The sequence below is a fragment of the Megalops cyprinoides genome, chromosome 6 (genome assembly GCF_013368585.1).
Source record: "Megalops cyprinoides isolate fMegCyp1 chromosome 6, fMegCyp1.pri, whole genome shotgun sequence".
Taxonomy (NCBI): Eukaryota; Metazoa; Chordata; class Actinopteri; order Elopiformes; family Megalopidae; genus Megalops; species Megalops cyprinoides.
Window position 1 is genome coordinate 7759967 of NC_050588.1, and position 27219 is coordinate 7787185.

The 27219-nt window shown below is 42.3% G+C and overlaps 1 protein-coding gene across 2 annotated transcripts; it reads left to right on the forward strand.

Moving 5' to 3' along the window:
* The first annotated feature begins 1692 nt into the window (after positions 1-1692).
* Positions 1693-18821, forward strand: eno1a (enolase 1a, (alpha)). 2 transcript variants are annotated; one of them, XM_036530836.1, is made up of 12 exons: positions 1693-1810; positions 5303-5397; positions 8674-8769; positions 9914-9972; positions 10948-11017; positions 11457-11590; positions 12170-12392; positions 14923-15120; positions 15617-15818; positions 16165-16273; positions 17711-17769; positions 18288-18821. In XM_036530836.1, exons 2-12 carry the CDS (start codon positions 5313-5315, stop codon positions 18355-18357), a joined length of 1305 nt encoding a protein of 434 aa, XP_036386729.1. In that variant the 5' UTR covers positions 1693-1810; positions 5303-5312; the 3' UTR covers positions 18358-18821. The 2 variants fall into 2 exon arrangements, with proteins under 2 accessions (XP_036386729.1, XP_036386728.1); XM_036530835.1 differs by lacking the exon at positions 9914-9972 and adding an exon at positions 10335-10393 and having other exon boundaries at positions 1694-1810.
* Positions 18822-27219: the final 8398 nt, after the last annotated feature.

Sequence of the window (27219 nt, forward strand, 5' to 3'; positions counted from 1 at the left end):
ATGTCTGAAAAACCTATTTAATATGTAATGGTAACAATAAATAATGGGATAGCAGTTATGCCATCCACTCAGTATTGGACTGATGGGCCATACCCTATACCTATACAGCACCATCTAACCTCATTTAAACCTACAGAATCTGGATACAATCTCATGAGGCCATACAATAAATTCACTAACTTGGACAATCTTCACTTTCTTCCTCATGCTCTGCTTTTTTCTTCTTTTTAATTTAACAGCACTTAAACAGCACTTACGCAGCCATTAATCTGTTAATTATGTCTTCTTTTAATTTCAAACCTGCAGGTCCCTACCCTCATGCTCTCTTTGATTTAACTTAGGTGTGGACATGTCAAATTATAGGTTTTCTTCGATGCATGGCAGGAATACTGTCCTGAAGCCATGTATTTTTGCAAGTTGAACCACATTCACACTATACCCATCTTTATGAAACGTTTACCAGCATTTTCCAGTAATTTGCAGCCATGTGTATTCCACCGTACGACAGTACCCTCATTCATTTTCCAGCTCACCACTAAGTTCCGCGTGATTTTTGTTTTCTTAGGAGGTTGGTAACAACAAATGGTATCAAATAATCCAGCCAAAGCATCAAGACGGATATGGGATTTGATATACAGTATGTACAAAATGTTTGAAGTCTAAAATCTCAGTAGCTCGAGTAGTCTTTTTGAAGACATATTTTCTGCAAAAGAAAAATGTGCTTGCCTCATCTGCTTAAATTCAGCGCCTAGAAACATTAGAAGTAAGTTTTATTAGCCTACCAAATTAACTAAGTGTCACACCACGAGGCTATCCGAAACCCGTTGTATGTGGCTATTGCAGTTTCTGAAAGGGCACCATAATCAACGTGTCAATGGAAACCGTAAGGTAGAGGAACGGTTGGGATTTTCCGGTGTGCACACTAATTAGGACCCGAGTGAAGAAGTGAAGATGCCAAGGTCGCGAGAGAGCCCGGTCTTTAAATAATAAATTAACTAGACCGAGAACGTCACGGTGTACACAAGGACTCACCTCCCGTGCCCTTGCAATTGTAAAAGCTTTTATAATTATCACCACAGAATAAAGCAGGGGTTCTGTGTCCACAGAAGATGCCATAGCGGCAGTTGCTTCTCGTTACTTATATCAGTCAGCCTATTAATCATTTTATGTCTAACACTGTCAGATGAGAGAATGTGGGGTTGGTGGAAACCGTGTATGGGGACTCGCTTTAGTCAGTCCTAAGGAAAATTACTAACCGCAAAATGCGGAAATAATGCCTACTGCCATTCACTATGACTAAATCCTATTACGCAGCCGCTCGTCTTTGCAAAGTTTGTGACTCCCAGCACGTACAAACTGGCTACTGTGGTTCTTCTCAGCATCTCGTCACGTCCTCCCTGCTCAGCTGCCATTGGTTGCTGCCGGCGGCTGACAACTGTTGTATTTGCACGGGGATTTGGGATGTTAAATGCTCGAATACATCTGCATCGAATCCTAAATACATGAAACAATGTGCGCTGTTTCCATTTCACTGGATAGCATGTGCAATAGTTTAATGCCCATTAAGTCTGAGATTTTGCTGAGTAGCGAAGGCGGTAATTTCAGCCTCCGCATCCGAGGGCCCAGCCTTCGGTGGGCGTGTCGTCAGCGAGCTACAGAACCAATCAGATTGCGCGAATGGCGTGCCGAGTTCCTTTTTCCCTATTTTATTGCACTACGCCAACTCGCTCAGTTCTGACAGTCTCTCTGCTCCAGTCTAGGACGGCTCTGCCCTTCCGCTCTCCTTCACCTTTGCACACAGTTAGATAAGGTAAGCGCTTTGAAGAAGCAAGATATTTGAGTAAGATATCTTACCAATTTTTGAGGAAAGATGCGTACATTTTTTAAATGACCAGTTTCACTTCGGACGCTAGACTGCATGCATTAATGTAAACTGATACCTATAGGTTCAGTGGCCTTACCTAGCGGAGTTTTACCATACACGTTTATTGGTAACTATCAAGTAACAGGTCTTGTAAGGTTAAATATCTTATTGCGGTAATGTCTCAAATATTGGCTGGCTGGACCTGGCTACCTAGCAGGATCGATCGCTAATGTTAGTTTGCAAATGATCTTCACGGTCGTAATGTATGACACTTCGGTGTATTTTTAACATCGCATGTAGACTGGATAGTTTTGTGGGTAACGTTACAGTGATTGAAGGGGTGTCAACTCTGAGCAGGTAGTCATGCCTCACGAGGAGGTTTCGGGTACTCTACCTAGCTTTCAACATGTGGTTTTTTTCAGCTAGCTAACTAGCGTCAGCTAATCAAGAACGGTTATCGATAGTTAGCAAGATCTAGAGGCCTCTTTGATCTAACATTAGGCTAGCAACCCATATTTATTCATAAGCATGTTAAATTTGAGGAAAAAAATATAATTCGACAGCAAAGGAAATTTGTGTTTGTGAAATTTGAAACGTGTTTTTTACCAGATCAATTGAAATAGGCCTATTCTTAAACACAGCAAACTCTAAGAGCAGAATCTTGTTTTCCAAACATAATGATCAGATTAATGCATTGCCTTTACTATGCTTATACTATATTTATATATTTATATTTATATTTAATACTATGCTTTAGCATTGTATGTTTGACCGCTCACAGGAAGCATCTGAAACTTCAGCTATAGGCTTTCAAAGGATACTCTTGCACGGGGTATAAAAGGATGTGGCTAGTGGTCTAATGTAGCAGCAAGATTAGCCTTCGAGTATCCGTAATGTTGTTAAAATAAGAGAAATCCGAGAAAAAAAATGCAGACTAAGGATCATCGAACTGTATAAATTGGGTAAACGGTATTAAAATTTACTAAAGATTAATCTTCCAGTTTCCATTGTAGCGTCGATTGTAATCAAGTTCAAGGCCATGGGCGCAGGTACTTCCTTGCCAGGAAGAGGATGCAACGTTGCCACCACGTGCCGGGAAGCGAACTCAAAACCGATGCTACAGGTCTCAGATCTCCACCACGACATCATCAGAATAGAATTTCTCGAAAGTTACGAGTCGACGCCGACTGCAGTAATCTTGTGTTCATGGCATAGTTGCAAACTGGAAGCCTTTTTTGAAGGCTCTGTGCTAAAACAGGCGGTGTGAATTTTATTATAGTTGAGACCGTGTTAGTATATGGCTGCTTAGTTAAATATTTTATATATAGCTTCTATTTAGCCAGATGGCTAATGCTGAGGACGTATTAGTTCAAAGTAGCCAACGCCAATGCTAGCAAGCGAATTGCACACAGACAAATAAATGAAAATCTCCTGCGGGGAAGCTGGTCCGGGCAAAGAGGTTTACAGACCGCAGTGGTCCTCTGGTCCACGTGAGGATTATGTAATACCGCTACGGCGGATCAGGGGAAGATGTGCCGTGGGTGGGGAAATCAAGCGCAAGAAACGCCCGTTTCCTGAAATGAATCAACGGAAATCATTCCGTTCATTCATTCGCAGGAATTTGTACTACAAGTGTCGTCTTAATTCTACACCGAATAAAGATTCATTGTTACCTCTGATTGTCTCGAGTAACATAGCATGGCTAAAATTAGCCAGCTACCTGGCTGGAGAGGTGATCGTTCACAATCTACTTCCTTATTTATTAGCAAGACCGTGACTAGTATTCCCCTGTCAAACCAGATACTTTTTCAAACGGGTACTAAGTAGCGAGCTACAGTACTCATGCTCACGGCGGGCTGCTTGATCCCGGAAGAGCCCAGTCGCTAATAATATTACCAAACTTATTTGTGGGTGCTATGCTGATTTGTTCTTTAAGAACATTGCCAATGACGTCATCTCGGGAAATGTGTTAAACGAAGAGAGATTTGAGGTACAATGACGGATGACCCGGTGCAGTTTCATTTTTGATGGTTTTTTTGTGCTTTGGGATTGAGATCGACGCAAAAAAAATAAATAAATAAAAGTAAAGCCGGCATTACAGACATACATTTGTAAAATCGTTTCCAAAACGCAGGCGGCTGCGTTTTCGTATGCTCATTTAACTGAGAGTAGGCCTAATGAGTGGCTTGATGCATCCAATTTAAACGGCAGTCTCGCCCTCTGTTCCGTGCAAGGTGGAGTAGATAAAGCAGGGTCACGCGGGGCTGCCTGTTTGTCTGACTTTGGTCCTGTCCTGCGCGCAGAGCCAATTTGCCATAAGGGCATTGAAGGCCGTGGGATTTTCCATTCGATTCGTTCGAACTGTCAGGACTGCTTTGTGCGGCGCCTGGAGGGGCCAGGGTATCACTGCAACTGGAATGACGACACTGAGATGAGACCTGATAAAGCATAACAAATAAAGGACAACCCGCGGTCCAAATCCCATTTTCACAGTGTGATTTAACTAATATTCGCTGCTGCACAATTACATTTTTACTTCCTGTAAAGCGCTATGTGGAAGGCGTCTGATGTAAGCCTCATGAGATATTTATGGGACTCCGGCTCCATCTCAGATGCGGCGGTACTGGAAATAGGAGAGTGGCCACCTGTTGGTGTTAACGACATCGTCACTGAATTAAGGAACTGGCATGATTTGTGGACGCACCAGACTAAAAACGGCCAGAGGATGTGCAGTGGGCGTGGCGCATTGCTGCAGTGTAAAATAAGACGATTCGTCAAATAGCTTAGTAAATTTTGCCGCTCAGTCCTGTGGTGGATTCCGTTCGCGTTCGCAAGGGCTCTGGAATAACGTGTGAGCGCATGAGGTCATTTTTTTTCCCTTTGTCACGGTAGTGGTTTCACTGTTGCCATGGTGCCGACAATTCGTGGAAAACAAACCACTCCTACTTGTATGGAAGGGCAAATCGCCACGTTGGGCACGCCCTCTCAGCCCAGGCTTATACTAATGAGACCTGCTGCTGGTGTAACGGCTCCTATATCAAGTCTGTTTTTTTTTTAGTATTAAAATATATGTAAACTGCAAAGACTTAAATCCCCTGGGTCAGGGGGAGTGGAGAGGTGCTTGCTGCTATTCCCCCATCTTAATTTGTTTTGTTTTGCAGGCTGCACAATGTTTAAACTCCAGAAAACAGGAACTCCATTTAGCCTGGGTGTAATGCAGCTGGCATCAATTGTCTTTTGTGCTTCCAAAACCACATGGAGCTTCAAGGTCCATTTGCCCCACCCTGTATCCCATATTAAAATTAGATATGTTTATGGCAGACAGGGAATAAATCTGAGTGTGAGCTGAAAGACGGCTCTTTAAGTAATGAAGCATCCTGTCCTGTAGCTGCTTTCTGTTGAAGCCTAAAAGCTGAACCCCTTGTCTCTCCTGCACAGAACCGGCATCATGTCCATCCTGAAGATACACGCCCGTGAGATCTTTGACTCCCGTGGGAACCCCACGGTGGAGGTGGACCTCTACACCAAGAAAGGTACGGTCAAGTGGGCGCCGACCGCCAAGGCCGCGACTTCAGGCTCCTGTCACCGTCAAGAGGTCGCACAGAACGGACGCCCTGTTCAAGCGATTAAATAATTCAGGTCACACTTTTCATAGGGCGTCGAGAGGAAACTGTCGTTCCCTTGGACAGAAAGGAGGTTGCAATTTTGTGATGGTCAGAGTAACCTGAGGCCAGCTGGAAGTGAAACGATTGATATTCCAGCCTGTCTGTGCCTGATCTCTGACAGAGCACATGGTCCATAGAACAATTGATTGTGGTTTTATTACTTTCAAAGGCCGGGTGTCATTGGCTGCCCCTGTTCTGAGCCCCTTTAGATGTACAGTAGACTGGAAAAAGGAGATCAAGTAATGGGCCAAATAAAAATAGCCCCATGTAACGTTACACACCCCAGACACCAGCCAGTTTCTCCGATGATTTCTCCATTGACAGAAGATGGCTTTGAAGCCCATTAATTAGTCATTGCAGATGCACACTTCTAAAAAGACAGACTGCCCAGATACAAGTCTCTTCTTTAGGTCCTGTATCTGAGATCTGTTTGTTTGAATCAATTACCTGTCACTGTGTTTCCACATGTTAGAAATGCTTAGAAACTGCTGGTGTGATTTAATGTAATGGAACACAAATATAGTGAAGAACCTAAAAAATAATCATGGTAATAGTGCTTATAGCACTACAAAAAACTTAAATAGAATGGAGACGTTTCAAGAATGAGAATTTAAATCTATGTGAGGTCTACCATTTTATTACTCTGCAAAATACCAGCACAAACAACCAAAACAGGGGTTAGAGCATTAATGGCAGGCTGGTTTCAGATGCAGAGAAAGAACTGCTGGGTTTTACTAATGACTTTCTTGTAAAACAGCAAGAGGTCTGTATCAAAGTTGAATAATTTATAAATTGATAAAATCCACAGTGTTTGACCCTTGGGGAAAGATGATATGAAATTGCACTCAGTGTTTACTTAGGACCTTATTTTTCCAGTAGCAGTTTATGACTATTGTAAAAATTTCAAAATGGGACAGCCCTAATCTACAGACGCTGAACAGCGCCAGGCTAGATTCCGTCTGATTAGTGCATTTTCCTGTCATGGAAACCCGCCTTTGTGTGCGGTCATGCTCTATTGGCTAAAACAAAGCCCCTCTAAGGTCTTTAGAAATGACTAGACTATTAATGAGGACAGATGCATAATTGATGTGGCCAGATAACCGGTGGAAATGTCCCTTAAAATGTGGCACAGTCATTAGAATAAAGCTGCACCCCTCAATAGGATTTTTTTTCCACGGCTTCAGAAGCAGTCTCCAGACACTGGAAGTGGCAGGCTGGCCTCGGCCCTCCTATTATAACAGACTGATTGCACCTACCCTCACCTCTCTCCGTCTGCCAAGTTTCTTTTGGCGTCGTCCGCAGCTGCAAAGAGAGAAGCAAATTGTTGGAGCATAAAGAGGCAAGCCACCCAGATATAATAGGTTTCTAACCGTTATTACATAACCTGGCCAGCGTTCGCTAATGCACTCCTAAAGGACGTTGCCCAAAAGCGCGTGGCCCTATATCCCTCGCCATTTGTGTAATTGTTCTATGGCGGGTTCTTGCTCGAAAGGCCGTGCTAAACCCCAAATCAGATTCGAAATGCAATTTCAATTCATTTGCCGGTAGATTAGTGGAATGAGGTGCTGTGCGTCAGGCCTTAATGATATCAGTGCTTTATATCGCTGCTAAAGTGTCCATTTATCTTCAGTACATTCTGGCCCGTCTCTGTGGTTAAGAAATGACAGTACCTTTCCCTGTCTAAGGTTTTGATGAAAATGCTAATTTGACCTCTGCGTAAGCCTGTGATAAATCGATGCATTGTGATTTCAAACCCTTGTCAGAGGGGCGGATAGTTGGGGTAAACAGTCGATAGTTTCCACAGAAAACTGATGCACTACTCAGGGGCTGGTAATTTTCCATTACAGATCTGTATCAGAGTTTACAGTGGTTCTTGCCAAAAATCAACTGCCAGTCTTTGAGGATAATACTCTGCTTTCTAGGTTTGCCACTGTGCTGCTACATGAACTTTCACAGTGGAATGTTTAGATTTAATCTGCTCAGAATTATTCACCACATACCCACCGAACAGTGGGTTTTTAATTCTTTATCAGCTTCCATAAGTTTTTTTGTTAAATAATTTTGATATCAATTGATTAACTGTGTTATACCCTCAGACATAATTTAATTTCTGAAGTATAAAATACATTGTATACAAAATTAGATTAAAATCAAAACGCACCATCTCCTAAATTTTATGCTGTATAGATATATACCCTAAAGCATTATTGCTTATATGTTTAGTTTGAAGACCGTTCTACAGTGAAACTGATATTTAAGGCAGATGTCAGGAAGTGTTCAAATTTATGTAATATGACCATATAAAGCCTTCAGAGCCGTGTCCTCTCCTTAGATGAGATTCAGAAACACAAGGTTTTCATTGCGGAAATCTTATTAAACCTTGACTTGTGGGTAAGCTCTTCTGTCACTTAGCCTGCAGAGTGTGACATTGGGGGTTACAGTAAGGAGCTAAATTCTAGAACCTGGATGTTCCACACACACTTGCACGGTGGAGCTAAAACGAGCTTGTGAGGCCGCCCGTGTTTCACCGTGGACTTGGCCGTACGTGCCTGGGTAGGAGATCAGGTATTCATTTCACATGCCAAGTGCATTCCCCAGGCAGTCCACCTTTTGTGCTCATGGGGAGCTGAAGTGTAGTGTGAGGCCCAGCCTTGCTCTGATTGGATGTTTTTTGAGTGCCACAGATGTCACGTGTCAGGAACCCCCACCCCCAACAAACCTGTAGCTGTAGTTCCTAAATGTTTGGGCAGGAAGCTGAATTGTGTAATCTTGCATTTCAGCAGAGCCATGCAGAGACACGCCTAAAAAGCTAACCACATGATCCTCTCTACTCTTCCACTGTATGCTAGACCGCAATAAGAATGCTTACGCTGATTTCCTCTGGGGCCTCAGGGTAGAAAATGGGGATAGAGGAGTCTTCTGAAATAGAATAAGTCCTGTAGTTTACAAATGTATTATGTAACCACTTGCACACTAGTATTAATGTAGGCTAATGTCGGATTAACTTGCGCTTCCCCTCTGGGATTATCGGGGCGCGAGAACGCGTGCGTTCACGCCTGTTTGTTCCCTCCCGTTTTGTGTTGCAGCTTCCGTCTTTCTTCCACTGTGGCCATAACTGTTAATAACCTTTTTTTTCCCCCTCAGGTCTGTTCAGGGCAGCGGTGCCCAGCGGCGCCTCCACCGGCATCTACGAGGCCCTGGAACTGCGTGACAATGACAAGACCCGTTACCTGGGCAAAGGTGTGTGCCTGGCGCCAGGGTGACCGCTGTGCGTACGCGAAGGCGGTCTCTGTCCCCGGAGTCATCTACATGTGCCATGTTGTGACATTTTAACTCTTATTTTCATTCAGTAGGAAATGTACGCTTTTAGTTGTTAGTTATTGAAAAAAATCTGCTTGAAAAGCATTTCTCATTTAACTTTTAGAAGTCAAGCATGGATACAAAAGATATGTATGATAGTCAGCGGTTGAATATCTCACAGAAAGTGGCCTTTTGACTTTTTAAAAATGTTATGCAGTTAAACGTTAAGTAGCTGACTTAAAATTGTTAAGTAGTATAAGGCATCTGTGAAAGACGTGTGATTAGATGTAATTAGAAAACCGTCCAGTAATGGTGGATGGACAGACGAAAACAGGATTCCTTTACAAATATAGGCTCCAGCTACACAGCGCTGTGCACCCACCGGGTCCCCATGTGTCCATCTGCCGTCCTGCCTAAATGGGCGAAGGGGTTCTATTTTGGACGGACGCCATGGGTGCATTTCCTTTAGTTAACGTCCCTAGCACAGCCCACCTTTAACCTCATTGGTCACATGTTGGATTTCCCCGCTCTTACTCAGCACAGCACCCTGCTGGAGCATGGGCCTCAAGTAATTGATTATAGACATGCTGAGGCACTCTAACGATCGGTCGAAGCTGCCTTTCGACAGCAGTGCACAGTCTCAATGAATCAAATTAAGTAATCGAATTAGCAGGCATCGCTGGGTTCAACGGCCGCTTTTCTGAACGAGTGTGCGTATCTCCCTTCAGCTTTGTTGTTTTTGTAACTGTCTCGCCGAAAATGTGCACGAGCTTCAAACATAGCTGCAGTTCCATTCAGACAGTAAATTGATGCTAATGGAATGTAATTTATGCACTTGAATGGGAGATTGCTATCAGTGACTCAGTCAGTGGATCCAGCTCCCATGATGCACCTAAATGGCATATCAGCCATTCTGGTGTGGTCTTGGTGTAGATATTGATTTATATGTAAGAGGCCTGCATCTGCTCATCCCATAAGGGGGCTGGTTGGGTGGCTTTGGGGCCCTCTGTTTTCTCATCTGTACATCTCTCTCTTCTCCAACTCCACCTTCACACTCCTCCAACCTTCTCTTCCCTTCTGTCAGGAGTGAAAAGAGCCGTTAAATATGTTAACGAGTTCTTGGCTCCGGCCCTGTGTAATCAGGTAATTCTGTGTGTGCGTGTGGGATAACAACAGGAGCAAGATAAAACGACTCAAGTTCTAATTCGCAGAGGCATGACGAGCGGTTTTGGTTTGGACGACTAACTCAAGCAGGCATCTGTAGACGATCTGCATCTTTACACACTTGACTACCACATTTATTGATAAAGAAAACATGTTTGTCAAATCACATTTGCGCTGCATTTCCTTCTCCTGTTTGCACCAGTATGTCCATGATTGAGCAGCCTTGATGGGGGACGGGATGGGGGAAGATGATGTTTTTTGCTCTGTGATCGTCTAATTTTGCCTGCTCTGCATGTTTCTCTCCTCTTTGAGTCAGTGATGGATTTGCTTGTTCCTTGCAGGTGTCTCAAAAGCTGTTGAGCATATCAATAAAACTATTGCACCTGCACTGGTTAGCCAGGTAGGAATGTTTATTGTTCAACTAACCCTCTGAATACGTGTGAAAGTGTAATAGGTATTTTGGAAGACTAGTGGGCTCTTGGAGAATTGGATGTGCTCTGTAAAAGGACTGAAATGATTTGATGTAAGACTGTGCTCAGATAGTGAGACTTTCCATATACAACTAACAGTCTTGGTTCAAGTGAATCATACACACAGGTGAATAGATTTTTTGTTTTAAAAGTCATAAAAAAACAATAAATACATTTACATGGGCTAAATATAATCAGTGTCTGTGTCGTGCCAGAGCCCTGTATTGTAGGTTTTCTACTGTAGATCTTAGACCCGTAGGTTGTCCAGGAATTCATTGTTTCTTACAGGAATGGTGGTGTCTTTGCAAATGTGTGTAAAACTTAACTGAAACTGACCTAACCGCATGGTGGAGTGAACACATTAACATTAACATCAAATGCTTGAGAGATTCGAGCATAGAGGGACCAGCGCTGACCCCCTCCCCGGGCTGGGTTTGTGCCCCTGTCCCTCCACCCCTCTGACTCGTGCGGTTCTTTCCCTCAGAACGTGTCCGTCCTGGAGCAGGAGAAGGTTGACAAGCTGATGCTGGACATGGATGGCAGTGAGAACAAGTGTAAGGCGGCCCTTTCAGTTGCATTTTTAAATTTTTTTTTAAATTTCAATTATTTAAGTGTTACAGTGTAGTGTTTTGTTTTGCACAGGCACAAGTATAGCAATGTATTTTCTTTCTGTAAAAATAATTGCTTCTCAGACATGCTTATTCAGGATGACTTTACATTTTTTACCAAACTCACTTTTTTAACATATCTGGTGATAAATCTGGGTATTTACAAAAGCAGTTTGGGTTACGTACCTTTCCTACAGCAGCAGTGTCCCATCTGAGAGTTGAACCTGCAACCTCTAGTATACAGGCTTGACTGCAACACCTCATTGCCACTCCAGATGGCTTTAGATTGGCACTTCCTACCGCTGTCATGAAAATCTGTTTTTCCAGAATCTTGTGTTGTTGGAGAGATGCATCTATTACCGCTTTTTTCTCCTTCCAATCACAGCCAAGTTTGGTGCTAACGCCATCCTGGGCGTGTCCCTGGCTGTGTGCAAGGCCGGAGCAGCAGAGAAGGGCGTCCCCCTGTACCGCCACATCGCCGACCTCGCCGGAAACCCTGAAGTCATCCTCCCTGTCCCTGTAAGGCTGAGATTTGTCACTCGGTTGTTAAAGGACTTTAGTACTCCACTCTTGCATTAATATGCTTGAATTTATACCTGCTTTTGATGCAATGACACCAACATTAGCTGTGCACAGGAGTGCACAGCCAATGTGCACTCAGAGTAACTCAAAACTCAGAGTAGCGCAAACGAACAGCTTTGAAATGTTCATCTGCTGAAAAAACAACCCTGCAATGTATGTGCAGCAGTCTTGCTTGCAGATGAAGTGAAATGTATAATTTGGAACGGTTAATTAAGTGTATTATAGATTTGCATCCATGGGTTTCATAGTATGTGTGTTGCATCCTGGAGCTTCAAATGAATGTCCATGCATGCTATTGGCTTGCAATGGAAGAGTGAGGCTTCAATAACAGCCTAATGGGCGAAACCATCGAGTTGTAAGTCACTGGCTGATATAAACCAATAAAATGTCTTTGCTCTCTGCAGGAAAACACAGTCTGTTGTGAAATTCGTGAAGCCTGAGGCTCCCATTCCCCTCCATGAATGTCAGCCCGCATAAGTCTGTTTTTACTTACACTTTTGCCTCTCTTGTTTCAAGGCGTTCAACGTCATCAACGGCGGCTCCCATGCCGGCAACAAGCTGGCCATGCAGGAGTTCATGATCCTGCCTGTGGGCGCCAGCAGCTTCAAGGAGGCCATGCGCATCGGCGCCGAGGTCTACCACAACCTGAAGAACGTCATCAAGGAGAAGTACGGCAAGGATGCCACCAACGTGGGCGACGAGGGCGGCTTCGCCCCCAACATCCTGGAGAACAAAGAGGGTACGGCAGCCTAAGCGTATCACCACTTTAAAATTACACTTTGCACCTACTTTTTTCGACGTGCTGCTGTTTTGCCCTGTTTGTGGCATTTCAGATGCTAGTTATCATTCAGAATCAGTGGAGGGCTGCCTGGTACAGCTTTGTGTGCAAAATCACTTTGAGTCAAAATAAGTCTGGAAGGCTGCACTCACTCTTTATACGGTTAATGCCCAGAGAGCTGAATCGGCTGTTGGACTTTTCTGACCGTCGTTTGTACAGGGAAAGCATTCTTCCAGGCATTCCTGCCTTGGCTAATATTCACTAAGCCCTGGCACTGGCAGCACATTTAGCCTCTTTACTCACAACTTAGCTAATGTACCTACCAAAACTGCCTGGCAGGCTGCCAAGCTCGTAGTGTGTGGCACGGAAACAAGCTCCGTTTCAACAGACAAAAAAAACCTTCTGTCGCCGCCATCTAGATCCCATGATTTGTCACAGTAAGGTGTAAATTTGCTTCAGGCCTAAGAGTGAGAGTGAGTGGGAGAGGTGACTCGGGTGCGCTGTCAATTCTAGACAAGCAACAGTGTTTGACAAGTATCATTTAGTGAGGAAAAGAAACTTCCCTGAGTGTCTGACGGGAAAAAGCAAAAGTAGGCCTTTTCTACCTTAGTCATCTAGTACCACTTTCCTATACCACACGATGCTTATCATATCACTGCACAAAGGTACTTTTCTAAGTAGTTCTTCTCTACCCCCTCATGCACTACAACTCTACCACACTACACTAAACTATTGTACTGTAGTGATTAACTACTACTGTTACTTCTACAGTTGGCAAATTAAACTGATGAAATGAACAGATAGTCTTGGGTGAATGAAACACTAACCTGACAGCAACATATTTTTGCTTCTCATGACAACCAACTAAATTACCTGATTAAACTGATGATAAATTGCATAACAACTTCAGCTTTAGTCATGCCTATCAACTAAACTGAAAAGGGCTATCAATTAATTGGACTGTTAACAGCAGCCACAACATGGTCGTGAATGTTTTCTCACACACATCCGCTCACAAATGCATATTTGAAGTGGGGAAGCCAGCTTTCCCATAAGTGTGCACTGGCATGCTTAACGTTTAGCCCTGACAGAGACCTCCAAAACCCTGCAGGGTAGCGCCTGTCCTCCTCTTGCATTAGGAGTCCATGCCATGCTGGCCCCGGCCCAAGGGAATGCCTTCTCAGGGGAAGCAGATGGTTTCTAAATTAAGGCCTCCACTTGATACTGTAAACTGAATTGACTCCTAGCCACTGAATCTGCTGACCTCTGACCCCACCCATTTGTGGGGGGGGGGCAGGGTCTGGGTCCTAAAATGGTAATAGCCCACTCAGCAACTCCCTCCTTTAGTTGTCTGTCAACAACTGCAGTTTCTGGAATGCAAGACTATATGGTGACTACTCTGAAGCCAATTCACAAAAATTGCCAAGATTTGTATAGTCAACTGAAGGCAAGTTGGGTTTACCTTTTAATGGGTGCAGTTCATATGTATTTTCCAAAAATAAACTTATATTGACCGGAGCACTTGTTTTAAACCTTGTGGGTGACTGCACTGTAGCCATCAGTCTAACACACAGCTGTCCTCCAGTATGCCGGAAGTGCTGCTATCTGTTGCTGTCCACATTTACCACAGTGACCTCCCAGGAGGCCATGTTGTCCCAAAGGAAGACTGTTGTTTTTCTTTCACTGTTGGTGTTTATTAATAGTAACGACTGTCTGTTCTCACATAAGCAATTTAAAGTGAAGATACAGTGAAAATACAGTTCTAGGTTTAGTTAGGTTTACCTTTGGTATTATATGCATGTACTGTACGTGTATGTACATGTTAAGTAGGCAGCAAAAGAAAATGTTTCTCAACTCATTTTTCCTACATGAGTGAACTGATTTTTCCCGCTGTTGAAACTCAATCTCGAAATTGTGCAGGGTGGTTCCACATGTTTACCTAGGAGTGTGTCAGGTTATATAAACTTGACCTTCTCCATGCAGACATTTATTCCAAGAGAGGAAACCGTGGCCAAATGTCGGTGTGCGAAAGACTGAGTTTGAAGGGAACAAGCAGGAAGTGAATCAGTGACACAAAAACTTACTGTCCGCTGTGGGTGGGTTCATCTATACCATGCACTCTCAGGGACATTCTCCTGATCAGCCCCACCCTGCTGGGTGGTGTGTTGGGGCCAGAGTTTAACACATTGAGTCTGAGCTGATGGTTGGGCCTAAACCCAATCACAGCCAGGCTAGGAATTTTGGTAGACTTGTGATGTAGGGCTCTTTGGAAGTGCCTGCAATCTGCACATCAACACTTACAAGATGGTTATTAATTAAGAAGATTGGGGGGGATCCCGCTTGAGCATTTAGTCTGGCCAACAATCAGATCACATTTCAAAGCTGTTCCACACTGAAGGTACTACACAGATCATGTTGTTATAATTTATGCTCCAGCGAGGGATAAAATAGCTACACATGGTCTTTAACGACTCCTCTGTGTGTCCCCCAGCCCTGGAGCTGCTGAAGCTCGCCATCAGCAAAGCCGGCTACACCGACCAGATCGTGATCGGCATGGATGTGGCCGCGTCCGAGTTCTACAAGGACGGAAAGTACGACCTGGACTTCAAGTCCCCCGACGACCCCAGCCGCTACATCACCCCCGACCAGCTGGCCGACCTCTACAAGAGCTTCGTCAAGGACTACCCAGGTCTGTTCACCCCCCTCAACCCTCTCCCCTCCCAACCTGTCCCTGTACAGTCTTAATCCGGATTATTTTTGTTGGCGAACCTAGAGAAGCCTCTCAGTTAGGCCCGGCTAATCCCCCTTAACCCATCAGAATCCTCACGCTTCTCCAGTCTTAGCTCTGCTGCATATCGAGTGTGCGCCACGCCAGCGACCTCAGAGCCGCTTGCGGATCCCAATGATGTCACTTTCACTGCAAAAAAAAAAAAAAAAAAAACTCCGCTATGCTTCAGACAAGCTATTTATTTTCTTATATGTCTAGCTGCACTTTGTTAATGTCTTCATTTATTCTTAGTTTTACCGAGTAAGCCCTACTTAAAGTAGTTAAAATGGCAAGGAAGTCAGAACCTGTGCAGTTTCAGACATGAGGCTTAAAAGACGCAGATAATGGATTCACTTGCACCCTGTAGCGCCACTTCATGCCTAAACGGCCCCCCCTGCTGTCGCCCGTCTTTTTGCAGTGGTGTCCATTGAGGACCCCTTCGACCAGGATGACTGGCAGGCCTGGACCAACTTCACCGGCAGCACCAGCATCCAGGTGGTGGGCGACGACCTGACGGTGACCAACCCCAAGCGCATCGCCAAGGCCGTGTCGGACAAGGCCTGCAACTGCCTGCTGCTGAAGGTCAACCAGATCGGCTCTGTCACCGAGTCCCTTCAGGCGTACGTACCCTCCCCAGCGCCGCGGCCTCTCCCTTCACTTCTACATTCAGTCACGTAGCAAACACTCTTATCCAGAGGGAATCACAAAAGTGCATACAAAAAAGGTTAGGCTAAGAAGAGAGACAATACCAAATCATCAGCGTCGCAACTGATGGCAGGAGACACTACATAACGTACAGCATTCTGGTAAGTGCCACAAGAGAGAGGTTGAGGGTATAGTGTTTTTGCTCAGCAAATCTAACTGAGGATGAAGCATGTCCAGAGTTCAGGGTTAGCTGAACCAAGATGCGGTAGCTTCGTCCTGCTCACAGTTGAACTCTCTCTCTTTCTTTTTGCCCCCTGACAGTTGCAAGATGGCGCAGTCCAGCGGCTGGGGTGTGATGGTCAGCCACCGCTCCGGAGAGACAGAGGACACCTTCATCGCTGACCTGGTCGTGGGACTCTGCACTGGCCAGGTGAGGGGGGTGGGGGTTATTACAATAAGGCAGAATTGCAAACGTGACTGTCACAGATTTGGTGGTTTTTTTTTTTTTTTTTTTTTGATATAAAAGTGCCAGTTGATACCTATTTAATACAGATTATTGGTAACCGTTAAGTGATCATTCAGTTTTGCTACTGGAAAGGCTTCAGTCCACAGAAATGGGCGCTTTCTTAGTTTCTGACAGTTAGCACAGGGGCTCCTGTGGTGGTGTTGATACCTGTCCTATGTGTTTCTCCTCACCTGCTTATATTCAGTTTATTGTATTAATATATTAGAATTAATATTGAGGTGTTAATAAGATGTTGCATGACTGAATATAAATGGAATCACACCTTCAGTGTCTGTTCTAATAAAATCTTTGAATCTTTTTTGATTTACCCATGATACCCTGTTTTTACCTCATTGATGTCTAATGGATGAATGAGGTGTGGCAGCTGCAGAAAACATCAAATTGCCTGCAGAATGTGTTTAGAAACACCTTTTAAAATAATGCCTGTATGTTTTGTAATTGATTCATGTAAAAGGCAGCTGCATTTGAAACAGATAGGTGGGGTACTGAGATACATATGTCTGTCGAACATTACGTGAAACTGTTTCTGAAATTGGAAATTTTTATGGAGCTGTCTGCATTTAAACAAAGGGTGTCAGGACAAATCTGTCTTGAGTTAATAGTCTCCCATGAGCTTAGAAGGACAATACAGAAACCTCATCTCTCATGTACCTAATCCTCCCTTCTCCCAAAATGCTCTTTGTGTGACTGAAATGACAGCTATCCTGTTGACACGAGCTTTGTTGTGAGAATGCTGGGTTGAGTTGCTTTTGAGTGCTACTCGAATGCTGTGTAGATTCACCAATCCTCATAGCATACTAATTTTCTGACATAGTGGGCTCAATGAGTAGGATGAGCCATCCGTGTGATGTAAGAATCTGTGGAGCTGCACAGCATTGATACTAATACAATCAAGCAGCCAGAGCCAAGCTGGGCTTTGTAGCTATGTGTGTACTCCCTTTTCTCTGATCGTTTTGGGTTAATGAGCTGAGAGGGAATGGGTGATTTTTAGGATTCAAGTCTCTTTCCAGCCCACTCAACTGATTGGCTTTTGCATCTTTGGCCTGTTTCCACAGAATTCAAGGAGAGGCAATTTCTTGTGGCTACTTGAAACTTTGATCCATGCTCATTAATGTGCAGCAGCTTTAGGGCAGTCGGTGCACATAATGATATTCATGCATCTTTGATTGTAATGGGGAGTTAATAGACAGGGAGGCTTGACTGAACCGTTTTTCCTCCCTGGTGGGCCCCTTGACTACATTCGTTCCTCATTTCGTCTGAAAAACGGTGCAGTACTCGGGTATTATAATGATGATAATGGCAATAATACTAATGATGATTATGCATTCTTCCCCATTCCAGATTAAGACCGGAGCACCTTGCCGATCAGAGCGTCTGGCCAAGTACAATCAGCTTCTCAGGTGAGCCTACACCCCAGGAGTGTTATAAAAAGTCATTGGCTGCCAGTGTTCTTGTCCCCCGTTCCCCATTGGTGGAAACACAAGCTCTTGTTTTCTCCACTTTATTTCCCATCATACCATGCATGTAGCGCTGAAGTGTAGCGTGATGTGTGTTACAGTGGCACTAGGGTCTAGACCGCTGTGTTACAGATCTCTGAGATTGAGCCGTAATATATGCATAGCCAGTTAGAGTGAGACCAGATCTGAAACGATATCAAATATGTATGTGTGTGGTAAATAACATATGAGCAAGACCTAAAGTATTTTAAGATAAAGACCAAGACAGGACTACCTGTAGGCCTTCCCTAAATGTGGGGAATCTCTGTCTATACCAAAGTTTCCAGACTCCAGCACTATTGAATACACACCACTTATGTGCATACCATTTGCATAGTTTTTTCTACACACTGAAGAATGTGTTCTTTAACTTGATTTTTAAAATTATTAATTGATAATTAATTTTTGACATTGTTGCACAGGATTGAGGAGGAGCTGGGAGACAAGGCGCGCTTTGCTGGCAAAAACTTCAGGAACCCCCTGGTCAACTGAGGAGAAGGCGCGTCACAGGGCCCCTGTTCCCATCGCGCACACACACTCCCACACACCCAACCCAGGCTAGGTCGCTTGTGTTTCAGATGGAAGGGCAGCTGGAACGAGACGCATTAATCCAAGGTCCAAGTCAGTAGGCTGTCGCGAGGAACCCCCCCCCCCAACCCACACCCCATTCGTCGGAACCTCTGCCCTCTAGGTGTCGGCTTACGAATAGCACTGCTCCTGTAACGATGTGTACCCCTTTTTTTGTGTTTCGCGTGACACTTAATTTTTGTTTCGTTTCGGTTTTTCATTTGGCTAGCGAGTTTTTTTTGTGATTCCTGGGTCCTCTCCTGAAGTTCTGTATTTAGCAAAGAGAAAAGTCTCTTGTGTGCAATGCGTCACTCTGTTGAGCAGTTATAGTGTTACTGTATGCGTGGCAGAAGATTAAAATAATAAACCTTCCTCCCTGAAACAGACAAGAACAATGTTTCCATGTCTTCATGTTCATGTTTATTCATTTTTACCAACTAAATTCTACTCTTTCATTCCTAATGCACAACATGCTTTGTGGGTAATTGCTGCTGTCCTGTTAAGTTCCATTCCTCACACTCTTGCAGCAAGGCTAAAGCTGCAGTGATGAGTAGCTTCCTGTCAGGTGATTGTCACCCTGGTCAAACCTTTTTCAAAGCGTCGATCTGTCTTTGGCAGTGTCTGCTGCTGGAAGACTAGCATGTGTAGCTTTGCTGGAGGGCCGTTGACAGAGGAGGCAATGATTTTCAGCACAGGAAACAAATTTCCACTGTAACGAAAGGAGGCACAGGTTAAGGAATCGGGCATCGTGAGCAAGACGCTTTGCAACCTCTCTGTTTGCTGCATACTTCTGCACACCCACAACCCATCAACATATCAGGCTCTAGAACTGCCATTCAGCCTGTTTGTTTGTAGGTCCATGAGCACTGTGCATTTAGTGATTTCCTTGAGCTTTAATGCATCTCTTATCTTACCGTGTCCTTTATGGTGAGTAACAAGGGTCAGACAGCATCACCAGTTAGCGTACACAGATACACACTGAGCTACAATGTACACCAGCAAAGACACTTTTTCATGGAGTAAGCCCTAGTTTTAAAAGCCACTTAGCTGGGTGGCTTTTAAAAGGCATGAGGAAACACTTCCCCCCCCCATTCTTTTCCAACATGCCGAACTGTCCTCTGGAAGTTTGAATTTTAGAAATGCATAACAAATTTTTACAACACAACCGTCATGAATAGGCTGGGTACTGCATATCAGGTTGGTAATCTCCTACAAGCAGATGCTGTCATAAATTTAATGTAAGGATTGTAGATGGCCATAAATAATTCTGTCATAAATTATCTCTTGTGTACATCCAGATTAAGCTGTGTCCAGCTGCTACTTGGAGCTCCCACACTTGTTTTTGTCTGTGCCAGTTATCCATGAGTGCTCAGTGGTTGTCCTACAACTGATAAAGAGGTGAATGGTGCAAAAAGTTTTCTTGTTTGTTGCAACACAGAACCTAAAAGAATGTTTCAAACTAGAGTCAAAAGCAACATTCACACAAGCTGAGGGAGAGCAGCTGTCTCTGCCACTATAAATGTGGCCTGTGGCCTGTGACAAAATGGCTGACACAAGTTTTCTGCAAGGAAACTGAAAACGGTTCCCATTCCTCCAAGCTGAATTTTGTCCATACCTGAAAAGCTACATTTACCATCATAAATGTGAGGTGATGTGAAACAACTGTATTTGTGAAGAGTGTACACTCTTACAAGAAATTATGACACAGGAAGTATCTATGACTGAATTATTCCTGTGCTAACACTGTTTTAAGTTTCCCTTGTAAGAACCAAGGGGACATGGTGCATAATTAATGAAAAGTCTGAATGCATTGTATCTCTTATCTCATAGTAATTACCAAGGCAGTTCACATTTAAAATATTTATTAAAAATGGCAGAAAGAAAGGCACAACAATGCCAGTTATCATGGAAACACTCAGAAGTAATTAACATGAGTTGAACTCTGATTTCATGTCTTCATTTAGCAGAGAACAGTGATTTGGAGGCATTGTAGCTTGGACTGTGCCAGCAATTGGTGGTGACATTGAAATAATCAACCCAAGTCACGTGTGTATTTTTTTTTAATAAAAGATTGTGTAAAAATACTGAATTCTTTAAATATGTTTTGTTCCACATTTGAACTTAGCAAAGGCCATTCCTCCATTAAGAGGAAAACATTGTTCAAAATGAAAATCCATTTTACCAAATCATTTTGAGCTGCTCTTTTAAAAATCAAATGGTCCTGGACAGATGCAGTTATTATAGGTGGAGTGCACTGTATACTTCCATTAGATGCTTTCATTTGAAATAAGTGGCTGATGTTCAGGTTGGGTATCTCAAACACACTTAAAAGCAGTTGTGGAATAAAATGGCAAGTTATCAGTACAGAGGCTCTGCCAGATTGCTGACTGTGGGAGTTCTGTATCTGAGTGTGGAGGACAGTGTGTCAATAAGCTTTCCACAGCATGCTTTTAGCCAGAAGTGTCATTTACTTCATTGGATGAAAGCCAAATTGTGTTTTTATCAGAGGGACAACTTAGGATGTCATGTTCCACCGTTTTCATACCTGCACGTATAAACATGTTTTACCAACCTCAAGCTGTCTCCATTTGTCCTTTTGAGTTGGATATACGCCATCTTGTGGTTGTGTTGGTATTTTCAGCTCATGAGCTTCATGTCTGATAGTGTTTTATTTTAGGTGCCATTAAGCTGTCACTTCAATTACTCAATGTATTATTTTTGATAATTGTGTTTGTATTCCTCTTTACAAATGAATATGTGCAATCTTTCTTCAATATCCGGTCCATTTTCTATTGTCCCACTTGAGGGTCACGGACAACTCCTATTTAACACCATTCATTTACCTAAAATTATCTGTCTCAAGTATGACTGACCTCGTTCAAATCAATTAAGAATGCAATTTTGGTAATGTCAGTAATTAGGCAGTGGCTCTCAAAAAGGCTTGTTCTGTTAATAATAATAACTGTAATAATGGATAGCAATCTTAGCAGTAATCATGCATCATTGCTCAAGGCAATGAAAACAAGTGTATGATTTGCCTTTAAAACACAATTTAATAACAAGGGGCAAATGGGGAAGCAATGAAGGGGGAGGGGAAATTAAGCAATTGCTTAAATAATGCCCACATATACAGTATGTTACTTTGCCACATGCTTATGCAACATATGTTTTACAGCGGTTACACGAGAACAGCAAGTAAGAAACCCAGGCAAAATTATTAATCAGATTTATAGCTGTAAAATTTTTAGTTTGACTTGGTCACAGTAGAGGACGCACTGATATATTTAGGCAGGGATTTCCACAGTTTAGGGGCCTGTGCAGAGAACGCTATTTCGACTTTTCTGTTTAATCTGATCACTGGGACACAGGAAGGGCCTGTCACCTCAGGGTACACTAGGGCCTGTGGGGAGAGGGTAGCACAGTGAGATAACCGGGTGCTAATCCAGTGAAGGAATTAAAAGTGAGAAGCGATATTTAAAAGAGCAACCAATGCAATGAGCTGACAATTGAATTGATATGTGTTATTTTTATTTGCTCTGGTAAGAAACCTTTGCAGCAGAATTTTGAGAGTTACAACTGGGAGAGTGCTTGGCCAAAAAGACCTAAGAAAATTGTGATGTATTAATATAATCTGGATTATTGCATTGTACTAATACATAGTACGTGACTAATACATTACTGTCCTTTGTACTTAAAAGGCAGTCCATGGTGGTCCGATCTTGGATGTTTCTTAAATGACAATAGGCAAGCTTTTGCAATCCTTTTAGAGTTATGTTCAAAACAAAGATTGGAATCAAAAATATCTTAAATTGTCTAGCTCCCATTTTTTGAGGGGGGGGTGGGGGTGTTGCATTACAATTGATCAGTTTGCATCTAAGCAAAGCAGTCCCTTTTCCATCACTTTGCGAATCTGATGCACAGTAGATTAAAACTCTTGAATTATTTTTATTTTATTGGAAACCAGAGAAACAGGACATCATTCAGCATCTTTATTTTTCAGTGGATACTCCTTCATAAAGATATGACATAGGAACTTTCCATTTATGCTCCAGTTTGTGACAGTCTCTTCTAATTGGATGAGTATTACCACTGAACCATGAAAGTTCAAACAGAAACCTAAATTAAGTGTCTCTTAGAGTGATGTAAGACTTAGTGTTTGCTGTGTTTGTGGCAGTAGCTGTAACTCATACAAGTCTCTTCCCATTAAAGCTGAGCTGGGTTTCAGTGTTTCACTTTATTCCTGAAAATTGTCTCCATGACCAAAGATTTTGACTTTACATGCCCAAAATTTCCTTTTTCTGATCATGAATTGGTGACATTTTAGCAAAATTAATTCAATAATGTAGGATATTTAGACCCTAACTACCTTGAATGTGTCACATGGTGCATCTGGGCCAATCATAGACAACTGAATATTTATAGTGGAAAGAAATGAGAAATCATTCAATACAATAAAGACTGAAAAGATTTGGCCAGAAATACCTTGTCATTTTTTTCCAAACCAATGATCTACAAATTAATGTAGTGGAAAGCCATTATTTAAAAGCTCAAGCACAGCTGCCTGAGGAAGTATTATTAAAGAGCAGTCTTAAATGGAGATATAGGAGCATCTATCTCTGTGGTGGTCTTTGCTTTGCTCATCCCATACACAGACCTCCATCCTCAATGTCTGCAGTCTAAAAATACACCCAGAAAAAGTGTAGGTCTTCTCCCTAGAATAGAGTATTGATTCATTCGTTCAACACTATATGTAATACTACAGTATTAGCAGTATCAACTTGCCATTCTTAGAGCTCTGTATCTTACAGTTTAGAGGACAGCGTGAAAAAAAGCTTAGCTGTGAAACATGCATATAGACATAGTCTCTAACTATGATGCCATGGTTTGTAGACCTGGAACTTGGCTTGTATCCATATGTTACAGTTTAGTTTATACTGCCCTCTGCTGTATGTGGCTCATACGAATTACACCTGTGTTCAGTCTTAACCAAAACAGGCACTATTCTTAGATTTCTGTTGTGGCATTGAAGCAAGTGTTGCTTGTTTGGTTTCCTAACTCACTGTGATTGGTGGTAGTTGAATTTAAGGAAAATTTTGTGCGACATGGCAAAAAAAGCAAGACTTTCTAAAATTTGTTAGTGAAAATAATACACATTGCACTGTGGTTGAATGAAAAAAAACGCCTTTGTTTGAAAATCTGGTGGTGAATATCTGAGTGTGTTTGAAAATCTGGTGGTGAATATCTGAGTGTGCACAATTGTGACCGGTGGCGTGAAAATGTGGTGGCCATATGCTACCTCAGCAGGGGATCTTAATCTTTCAGCAGTGAGAAAGCAATCTTACCTGCAGGTTATCGGAGACAAGCATTTCATGCTTGATCAGTGACGGTACACTGGTGTTTAAGTGGGTTAGTGACCAGTTAGTTAGTGACACAAACTATGTCTTAAGGTTTGCTATCACATCCCGAGAGGCAGACTTGTGTCACACCCCTATAGAATTACATAGTACTAATTGGTGAAAGTTTTAGATTGTACTGTCTAATAAGAATGTAAACGTGTTGCTTTGTTCAGTGATTAAAAACGGCTACATGTGACAGTTCAACTAGGCCTACATTCAGACCAAAGCCATGGCACTTATAAAGAAGGTATAATTACATATTCCCCTTGAGCAATGTTGGCAATTCAAACAATGAGTCAGGTGCTTCCACTCTCATGTTATAAAAACATAATGAGGGGAAATGACATTGTAGTCACACGGTGTACAATGTATGCACGTGTTTATACAGATACTGCGTAATGTGTATAACCACACCACCAACAAGACTAGCATGATTATAATCTACTCCTATTTTGCGGTCCTATTTTAGTACCTATACAAGATCCTCTTTACTTTCAGCCCACTAATCTAATAAGTGGACCTCCTAATGCTTGCAAAAAGTAATCTATTTTTAAATAGTGCTTTCACTTTAAATAGCAATATGTACAGCAGCCATGGAAATTGTGCACTGGTTTAATATCCATTTAATTGTTGCATTCACCATGTAAAGAATAATGACTGTCATAGTCTCAGAATTGCTGCCAAAACATGTTATCTTAGCAATGGAAATGAGATTCGAGCCATCTGGCGCTGGCAGGAGTGATGAAGGTATTATAGTCGCAGAATATCAATTAAACATGCATTCTCTTTAAGTTACAAAAGGAGGCTCACATGCCATTTCCTTCGATAAGGCAAACGCCTGTATGTTTTTTTAATCTAGCTACTTGTTCCAGTTGCCGCCTCTCTGATTACAAACCATTCTTGTGTGGGCGCCTGAGAGACCGATTTTCTCCTCTCTTGCAGTTCGTGTTTTTTTTTCTTTCTTTCTTTTATGCCTCTCTGTCCTCCGAAGCCTGATGTGTAATTTGTTTCGAATTCTCTCTCTCTTTCGCGATGAATCCTGAGTTTGTTTTCGCTTTTGAATTCTTGACGTTACACTTCAGCGAAGACAACGATCCGTGAGCCCCTTTTTATTTTTGACGCTCATCCAGCGTGTCATGTCACAATAAAACAGCAAGCCATCCGTTTCCAACACAATATCTCGGAGCGGAGCCCTCGATACCTTTATTGTAATGAGAAGAGAAGATAGCCAGCTGTGTTCATTATGCCCTACAACAAAACCATTTTTCTGTCACTTTTATTCCCCAGCTAAACTGGTCACAACTTGTTTTTTTTTTTTTTAATTATTTGAGTCACTTCTTTTTGCTTTGCTTTGGAAACCAAGTCCAACCCCCACATTCACCACACATAAATACACTGTATTATTGTACCTTTACGGGAGGTGTGTCGTAAATGTGACACTTCGTTTCACTCTTCTGTTGTTGCAACAATGTCATATTCACATTAAATAAATATTTAACTGGTCAACGATTGTAAGGTGCTTGTAAGTCAAAATTATAAGTCAGCAGTCAATATTGAGTCAAGAATTGCCTAAAGGCACCCCCAGAAACTGAATTCACCCTCAGAATACTTTGATGATGTTAAACATGCCCAGCTCGTCGTAATGCTGACCATACGAACACACTACCCTCTTCTTAACACCTAGTGAAACTGAAAGCATTGACTTGTGATCTTAAATGATTTTTGTTTTTATGGCTCATAAACATGCTTGAGAATGATGCTAATACACAATGAATGCATGAATTTTAAAAGCTGTCATACTAAATATTGTAACATTAAGGTAGGTTATTATTATTTTTTGTCTTCACCCTATCATTCTTCTTTGAATGTCATAAGTGTTTCTGTTTAAAAATTAAGGTGTTTAAACAGATAGCTAGAGAAAAGAAAGCTGAAGAAGACAGCCTAATTAAATCTCTTGTCGTGTCTGTTGTTTTTATATCTGTAAACCTTGTAAAGATACGAAACCTTGTAGCTCTAATTCTCTTTATGTAAAAAAAAATCCCATTCACGTAATTTTTATGTTAAATATTGTACATCAATTTTTTTTTCAATCAGTTATACAAAGTACCAATATTATAATCTATCAAGTTGAACTAAACAGATAATAAAAAAGATTTGTTCTGTCATATTAGATGCACTATAACTCATAACCATAGCCCATGACTACATGATGGATGGGCTTTTAACATTTGCTCCTCTAGATCTTAGTGTTGTCCACTGTATCCCTTAAATACAAAATGTCAATAGACATCTTTAATGCATAGCACATGTCTACTCTCTTATTCAATTTCTTGTTTGGCTTGCATAGCCTCCTTATTGCATTTTTTTCAGTATCCATCATTTGTCATACCATGCACTAAGCTTCAACAAGATGCATGACATAAATTAGCACAGTTCATAGAGCTGAAAAGACAGCGGATGAGTGGAAATTTACTGTTACATTTGTGGTGTGAAAGATCACTAATTCATGTTATAATCATTCAGAAAGGAGAATTTAGAACGGTGATGTTTCACAAAAAATCAGAACTGACCACATCACATTTTTTCCTGCTTGCCATCTTGCATAATTGATCAATTCTTCTGTGGCAGGTCCCCTTCAATTAAACAACACATATAAACATATAGCTGTCTCACTCATGCTACAATCACATTCAACCTTCTACAAGCTGATCTTTCACTGCACAATGCTGGTGAGATGAATGAAAGGTGAGCTGCTCCGTTCAGCTGCAGCAGGGACTTGGAGGGGATCCCTCTGCGTCCGTTTTGCCTGAAGGGGCTCACCCAGGGAATCCTGGGACGTGAGAGCAAGCACACTCGGTGGCTCTGTTTGGCGTACACAGAGAGTCAATCATCTTCTCCAAGGGGGTGCCATATGCATCTCAGTGCCGAAATACCAGGAGCCAGGGGAACGGACGTCATTCATTTAGGACGGTGGGAGTAATTTGAGAGTTAGGTGCTTGGTAAAGGAACTGAATCTATTAGGAGCACCATCTTCCTTGTTACAAGTTCAGATGATCCTACCGCTGCAGTTATGGTCAGTTTTAATGTACAAATGTTGTGCGCGTGAAAATTTCACAGGGGTCTGTTAAAGTACAAGTCTGTTAATTTCAGTCTAGACAGGTCTAGAGTATCAGACAATATGAGCGAGCACACAATTCTCATCCCATGTAATGAAATCTGATATTTATAAATTATGATGCCATCAAATGGTATTATTAAGAGGAAGGTCATTAATTTGGGACCCACAGAAGCTTTTCAATTAAGATCAATCATGTCTCATAGCTAACGCGCCTGGCCCTTCATATTGTGTAATTATTTAAGATTTCCAGATAACCATTAATCATTTTTGAAA